This window comes from Pteropus alecto, unplaced genomic scaffold (genome assembly GCF_000325575.1).
Source record: "Pteropus alecto unplaced genomic scaffold, ASM32557v1 scaffold22, whole genome shotgun sequence".
NCBI lineage: Eukaryota > Metazoa > Chordata > Mammalia > Chiroptera > Pteropodidae > Pteropus > Pteropus alecto.
The window spans coordinates 10,292,500-10,300,715 of record NW_006434839.1 but is presented as its reverse complement, the minus strand read 5'-3'; the positions used below and the strand labels follow the sequence as shown (position 1 = coordinate 10,300,715).

At 42.8% G+C, this 8,216-nt stretch overlaps 1 protein-coding gene across 1 annotated transcript in view; it reads left to right on the top strand.

Moving 5' to 3' along the window:
• FAM71F2 (family with sequence similarity 71 member F2) overlaps positions 1-3,398 on the top strand; it is a 14,887-nt gene extending 11,489 nt beyond the window's left edge. Inside the window, 1 exon segment of the mRNA XM_025045969.1 lies at positions 3,001-3,398. Coding sequence (XP_024901737.1) covers positions 3,001-3,199 — 199 coding nt within the window. The 3' untranslated portion in view covers positions 3,200-3,398.
• Positions 3,399-8,216: the final 4,818 nt, after the last annotated feature.

Here is an 8,216-nt window from a genome sequence, read left to right as displayed (position 1 = left end):
CTTCCTTCCTTCCTTCCTTCCTTCCTTCCTAATTTCAAGAGAGTTTTCTTGAATTGTAATATAAAATTTTCTTCTTTGAGTACTCTTATTATTTGTATATTGATCAGCTTTGCCTTTCTAATAAATTTCCTCTTATATCCTTCTATTTCTCTTTAGGAATTATCTGCTTTGTTTGTTTGCTCTTGTTCTTTCTGGATGAGGCTTCGTTTTAGAAATAATTGTTTCTTTAAAAATGTCTAATTCTTAAAAAAAATTTAAATGTCTAATTCTTTTTTTCAGTTTTATTATCACATTTACAAATTTTAAAAATTCTGACATGTTGTTCTTTCATGATTTCTATCTTCTTAATTTCTTTTAGCTCATTTTGAAATGCTAGGTTGCAATTTTCATTTGTTTTACTATAAGCACATCTTTTTAGTGTGCTTTCATCATAAGAATTTATTATGTTTCATGTCCTCTTTTTTCTTATGTAACTTTGCCATGGGGTTTGATTATGATCCTTTTCTGGTGCTTTTTTTGTTTTTTGGTGTTTTTTTTTTTTTTTTTAATGTGAAATCGTTTTTCTGAGACTTTGGGTCAAAGAGATGGATCCCAGTAGCTTTCCGGTTTTGGCTCTACAGCTCTCTCTTGTGTCATTTTTGTGAAGTTCATGACCTCGACTTTTTAAGATTCCAGGGCAATGTTCCTCTCTCCTATCTTTAGCTGACTTTTCTCTTTCCTTTGCTTCTGTTCCTATCCTACTCAATTTGGATTCCATTTCCAGTGGTTTTCGCCTAGGGTGAGACTGTGTCCTGTAAGGAAGAGTGTTCTAATTGTTTCTACTGAGAACCTGTGGGAGATTTAGGAGCGTTCCTACTTTCAGGTACATCAGATGCCCCATTGCCTCTCTGCTTCCTCTCACACAGATACTGATTCCAAGAAGGTCTTGGAGCTGTCTGCCGCTACCCTTTTTATCATGAGCTTATCTCTAACAGGCTTTTATCTGTGGGACTCATGTTGACCTAAATTGGAGGAGAGGTCTCCAGAGCCAATAATATCTCTGAGGCACCTGACAAAAGCAAACTTACCAAAGAACCATGGTAAGTTTGCTTTTGTCAGGTGCCTCAGAGATATTATTGGCTCTGGAGAAATTTTTTATATTGGTTTCTCAGCTTGGGAGTTCTTGAACCATGTATCAGACCTCAAACCAGAATGCAGACAGGCCCAAAGATAATAATTTTCAGAAGAGACTTTCTTTTTGACCCAGAATCCGGGTTAATACAGATGAGCTGGTGGCGCTGGTGGATTTCTTTCTGGTGTACCTTTTTACCAAGAAGATAGCTCTCAAATTTTTGGATTTATGCAAATATTTCACCTAGCTCAGGGCCAAGACTTCAACTCCTGTGTCACGTGGCCATGAAACCCAAGCTCTGGGTTACTGAGCCTGGCAAGTGCCTCGGGCAGCCCCAGCTTCAGCTCACACTTTGCTGGTCTTTAATTTTTGGCCCCTGAGATTTTTCTTTATGTTTGTGAGATCAACGATGCATTTAAAATTTTGTTGATTATATTTTTTTCCAGCATTTCTAGGTGTTTTATAGCAAAGAAATTTTTAGATTATTCGCCCACATTGCTAGTCTCTAGCTAAATAACTCTAAAATTATTTTCACTTAAAAAACTCACTGCATTTATCTTTGAATAGCTATGATGCAATTTTTATTCTCTTTTTGATGCTTTTTTATACTTTCTATATTTTTTCATTTAAAATATGTATGTATTTCACTTGGAATCAAGATTTTAAAAAATTTTAGTCACACTGTATGTTTTTCTAGACACACTAAGTAGTTGTGATTTTTAAAGAGTTGTTATTGTTTTGGAGAACTGTCTTAAGATTTTCTTTGCAATAATGCTGGCTCCAGGAAGGTGGTGATGGGCATCAAGCAGACCCCAGTGGGTTCAGGTTTTGCCTTTGAGTCCTAACACGTTAGGTTCTCAACATATGAAAGCAGTGCTTAGGGTTTGGCGGGATGTCTGGTCCACTTCAGCAGGGCAAGCCTTAGCTCCAGCTTCTCTCCTGCTTGGCTTTCTCCACTTAAGTCATTCTTAGATACGTCATACTGTTACCAGCATTGGGGTTCTTGAGTTCCCCTAGATAGAAAGCGAGAAGAAACCCCAGAAAAATTTCCAGACAGATTTTATGAAGCTTATGCCCGACCACAAGAGAGAGAGCATAGAGGAAAGGACGGTCCTCTGAACTGGCTCGTGGGTTGGCTCTGCTTGGCTGCTATGACAACCTGGGGATAGAGCAGGTTGCGGGAAGGGCAGGCTTTTTGAAAGTGGCGGGCTTTCTTTACCCGTTACTTGCCTGGTAACCGTGTTCATGCCTGAGCTGTGGGGTGGGATGGTGGATTGCTCATTATCGCCACCCCAAGAAGGTCGTATGCAGCGGTCCCTAACCTTTTTGGCACCAGGGACCAGTGCTCCTATGAGAATCTAATGCCTGATGATCTGCAGTGGAGCTGAGGCAGTGATGCTAGTGCTGGGGAGCAGCTGCAAATACAGATGAAGCTTCTCTGGCTGGCCCGCCGCTCACCTCCTGCTGTGCCACCTGGTTCCTAACAGGCCGTGGACCAGTACTGGTCGGCAGCCCCAGAGTGGGGGAACCCCTGGTATAGCGGATAAATTTTGGCCAATTGCACATACGAAGCAGTCATTTCCACATCTGTATGGACATCTGTATTGAAGTAAACGTTTAGAAGGGAGATAAAATCAGCTACTTCTGCATGATGTAGAGAATGATGGGGGGATGGTGGCATTCCTTCGTCCTTGGCTCCAGTCCCTATGCTGTCTTAATACCATATATATGTATCATCACTGATGGTCATTTCCATATTCACATCCGTGTTCAAGGCACTCATGCTAGAAAAGACATCATTAAAAAGCCGTTTTTAAATTAGATTTTTAACAATGCTTTCTTTTTCTTTTACTGCTTTCGATGACCTTGAAACTCCTGGGTTCCAACAGAAACACTGACGCTGCCATTGAACTCAACGATTCCAGCAGCTACAACAAGACGCCCTCTCCAGTGGCATCGCCAGTCAATTTGAATATACCCATGAGAGCCGCCTTGAGCCACAGCCTCTGGGAACAAGAAGATCCAGATGAGTACTTCCTGCACGTTCCTGTAGCCAGTTCCCTGGGAGAGAACTTGTTGGGTCCCTGACACCTAGCCAACAGGACGATCTTCCCTGGCTTCACTCGGTATACTGGAGTGAACCTCCAGTAATGCTGTTTCCCCACTGTGGCTACAACCTCCAGTAATGCTGTTTCCCCACTGTGGGCCAAGTGATCACGGGAGGAATAAGATGTTTATAAACGGTGCTTTCCTACTACCACCAATAAACCTCCAAGTGAGTTCCTAATTGTTGTAGGTTGTGCTGTGGGGGGCTCCAGGTCGGGGGAGGGCTAATTAGGAGCAGGAGCTCATTTCTTGGGAAAATAAGTGGGAAAAACTTTCCGTCTGCTCAGTTAAAATCCCAAAGCAGCCAAGCAGAGCCAAGAAAGGCAATCCAGAGGAAAGGGCCTGGGGAGAAATCCAACTTTTTCTTTCAAAGAGAGAGGGGAAATCAGAGGCAGGGCTGCTCCAAGCCCAAAGTTAAAAAAAAAAAATCCTGAGAATGATGGTGACCAACTGGGAGATACCTTTGTGTTGCCCCACCTACCTCAAGCAGGAAATTGAGTCTTTACTGCCCAACTCTGTGTTAGCATAAAGCTATGAAGGCTCACCCTGGGCCATGCAAACTGGTTGCTAATGAAGACATGGCTTCTGGCAAAGAAGGTGGTGACCACCTATCACAGGAAGTCCGAACTGATTTGACTCTTCCTACCCAGGACCTAATTAAAGCAAACTGGAAGACACAATGTCTGTGTATATGAGAGACAGGATAGGGACTTTGGCCAACCTCTGGACAAGTGGGGACTATTTACCTGGAAAATACTACGACAACGTTCATTAAGCATTTATCAAGCTCCTAATAGGTGCCAGACACTGAGCTCGATGCTGGGAATGTTAGAGAGAACAAGACATGGACAAATTACCTGCCTTTAGAGAGGGTATGGGAAAGATATTGAGCCCCGTTTTGGAGATACAGGAAGACCATTAAGGTTGACATGATGTTTGAGCCGCCTGGTCTGCAAATCAAGGCTGGCAGACCTGCTTTCCTGTGGTTCACATTGTAGGAAATAGAGTGATGGAGGGGGAAGGAACGGGGCCACCCTTACATTGTGCCCCCTCAGTTGGGCTGAGGAGTACATCCTGGAAAGATTAAGGTAGGAAAAACATCTGAGCTGAGAAGATGCCTAATGTTCATGGGTTGCTTCCTGCCTCTAATAAAAATAAAAACAAAACAAATTTCCTCCTGGCATGGAGGAAACAATCAAATAAGCTGAGCATTGTTGATGCTGGTGAGGGACATCTAGAAGCTAACTTAGAAAACACTAATGGTTTCCAAATGGGTTGGGCCAGTGGGATGTCCAGACAGGAAATCAGAGGGAGAGAGGAAAATGGGGTCAAGACAGTTATTGTCTCCTATGTAGTTGTGTAAGGCTGGCCGTGTCCCTTTACTACGCCTCTCATGGCTGCCTATTCTGGTCAACTCTCTCTCCTAGTTCTAGTAACTATCCTCTCCCCTTACCCCTTAGGTCCATTGTATGGTCTTAGCTAACTGGATGCTCCTTCCTGAATTTTATATCTTGAGCAAGGATGTTGCTCATCCCCACAAAGGTGAGGGGGTGGGGCAGCATCCTGACCAGGGAGCTCTGGCTGTGTGACCGTTGCTGGACTTCCGTTCACCTTATTGCTTCTCTTTTGGGTCCTGCCTATCCCCCAAGCCTGGTTCCTTAACTTTCACTTGTCAACCCCTGCCCCCCGCCCGCCCATAATCTTGCAATAAATTCTCTTTGGCTTAAGTTGGCCTGTCATTTCCTGTATTTACAACCATGAAGTCTAATTAACGTGGTACTGTTCTCAGAAAAGTGGATGCTGCTACATAGGCAAACATGGCAACCACGGGTATTTTATTGGTTTGTGTACCCTCCAATGCTTGGTCCTACTAAACACCCAATTAAAGGTTTTTGAATAAATCCATGTCTGCCATAGCCAGCTCGGGCTGCCCTACACTGCTCCCCTGCGCCCCGCCCCCAACAAGGGAAGAAACCAGGAACAAGGAACAACCTTTGCTGAATGGTCTTATCACTCAAACCGATTTACCAGAGACTATTTCTTAGATGAACATAACACCACATGAGGGGGTCGTAAACCTTTTAATGGCCAATAAATACACCATTTAAAAGAGAAAGGAAACAAAACATTGTTATCAAGAGTCAATTAGCGCCCACCAGGACATGACATTTGCAAAGCAATCCCCAAACAACAGGAATGCATCTTAAAGTTTCTGAAATAGAAAAAAAAAAAAAAAAGCTCAGAGATAGGGTTCAGAGAAAAGGTCCTCAAGGTTTAATACCAAGAGATTAAAGCTTCATGAATATCCTTCTAAGTCTTGAGGAAAATAATAAACAATTGGTCAATTAAGATTTTAGTGGTGTTGATGAGACAGCAGGTAGAGAAAGCAGAGGACCTGGAGACACTGAATTCGTAGCAATGAGGGTCCTGACCCGGATCCTGGGGGTACCCAGAGGTTCACTAATGATCTCTCAGTACCACATACCATTGATTTAGAAAACAAAACAAAACAAAACAAAACAAGGAAAGGCTTGAGAAACTGTCACAGAGTTTGTTTAGCCAGAATCCCCCTTACCCTAACGTCTCCTCTTCATATTTTCCACCCACTGGCTCCCACCCTGCTCCTCAAATTCCCCTGTGCTCATCCTGCGCTCAGAGTTTAGCCCAATCTCTCTCCTCTGCTGCAAGATTCCATGGCAGTGGTCCCTATACCCATTGCAACAATAAAATCTTCCTTACCATGCTTAAAAAAAAAAAAAAAGCCCACAAAGGGTCAATCTTAAGAAATCTGAGGCTATGATTTCAAAAGAGAGAAACAACCACTGAAAGTGGTAAAGCTTCATAAAACGAGCATTTAAAACAAAAATTTAGAATTATTAAGGCTAAGGCCACTCACAGGAGCTATAACTTGAAACAATCAGGCATACAACAATCTAGAGATTTTCTGAGAGGGGGCAGTTCCCCTCTGTCTCCTATTCCTGCCTAACTTAGGATAAATCAATTTCCTTATTGGGGATATGGATTTTTAATTAAAAATTACTAAAATTTTTAATTATCCCCAAACAAAAGAGTGTTTTTGAATGTTAGCAGTTGCATAGTAACTGGAAACACATCAAATTTCCATGACATATAAAGAAATATTCATAGATAGTTTCTTTTTTTCTAAACTGGCTTTAGCCCCTCAAAGTCTTCAGTTAAGCACACTGGCTTACACAAAGAAGGAAAGGAATTTCTGTCACATCAATCCCTGTCCTCGCTGCCATTCAAGGGCCATATCTAGATGCAAGAAGAATATGCCAACCAGTGCTATGGGATTGTCATACACATACTCAGGACATGACATTTGTAAATGCTTTGCATTTTTAAAAGCGTCTTCATATCCACAATCTAATGTGATTCTCATAATTATGTGAGAGAGCTGTTATTATGAACTACACTTCACAGGTAAGAAAAATCTAGAACAGCCTGGCATAAGCTTTGGGCAGCTGGTGATTCTCAAAGTGCAGTAGGGCAATGGCCTCTGGGCCTCTCCTCACAGGCGTCAGTCCCCATCATGCCCATTCCTGTCAGCTGTCATCACTGAGACCTTTGGTTGCAGGCTCAGCCCAGCCTCTTTGCTAAGCCAAGAGGCCCAGGCAGCTTGGAAATCCAGATTCTCTCACATGCCAGACAACTGCCACTGCCACTAAGTGGCACTGCACCGCAGCTGAGACTCTAATATATTGAATCTGCACCTCACAGCCCCATGACCCAGCAAGCTAACCCTTGGGATTTAATTGACCTCACAATAACTTCACTCCACCCCAATTGATTATTTGGGACCCACTTAACAACGTACAGTAGAGTTTTACCATTTTTAAGTAACCAATTCAATACATCTTTACGGGGCTTTTTTTGTAACTACTGCATTCTGGTTACAGCTTCTGATTAGATTTCTTTCTGACTTTTTATAGTCATGTACAAGCATGTATTGGAATATATATTTTAGTTCTAGTCCTTTATATTACAGTTGGGGTAGCATATCAACTTTTAATGTATATAGTTGAATCATAATCACTGAATTTTATTTCAGAATAGTAAAAGGGATGTTACAAAATATTTGTCATGAAAAGGGGACTTGGGTTTGACAGGGTTGAGAACCGCTGTATTGGAGTATTGACCTCCTGGATACTGCCCTTCGGACTCTGATGATAGTTTTCAGCCTCTTTGGCTATCTCCACTTTCTACTACTCCCACCTCACACTGGGGCTGCTCCTGGAGCCCCCTCCGTCTGCTGGTCCCACACCTCCCTAGCGCTCAGGGAAGCAATGCCTGACAGGATTGTTTACACTCCAGTACAATTCCAGTGGTGCTATTGCCTGCTCCTCAGGCATTTTGCCGCCTTCCCCAGTCCCACTGTGACATCTTTTCTGTCCCACCCTCATTCCAACTCACTTCTCAACTCCAGTCTCTTCTGGACTGTCTGTCCAGTGAGAATCTGGGCTATGTCTCTCCTGATAGTTTTTAAATGTCTTTTTCTCTAGTTGGGGGTGTATCCTGTTCTCATGGTGTAATCCTTCTCAATTCAGCCGGAAGATCTCAAAATTAGTGAGCCCAGCAGGGCTTTTCTGCCTCTGCTAAGACAATGTGATAAATAGGGGCTTCTACTCTTGAAGATTTTTCTTACTATTGTTTTCCCTGAGCTGATTACTCACTTCCTCACGCTGCCCCTCTCAATTTGGTGGTGGTGGTAGGTGTTAATTTGTGAGAATACACAGTTATATTAACACAGTAATCCTGTGACATGGCTTCTTTGCAGAGGCTGCTGATCATCCACTGATATCCTTTATTCTTAAATAATAAATAATAGAATTCCTCAGTGCAAGGCGGGCTCTTGGCCACCCAGCTAAAAGCTACATTTCCCAGCTTCCCTTGTAACTGGGTGTGGCCAGGTGACTGAGTTCCAACCAATGGGATGTGAGCAAAAGTGATTATGCCATTTCTAGGCCATGCCCTTAAA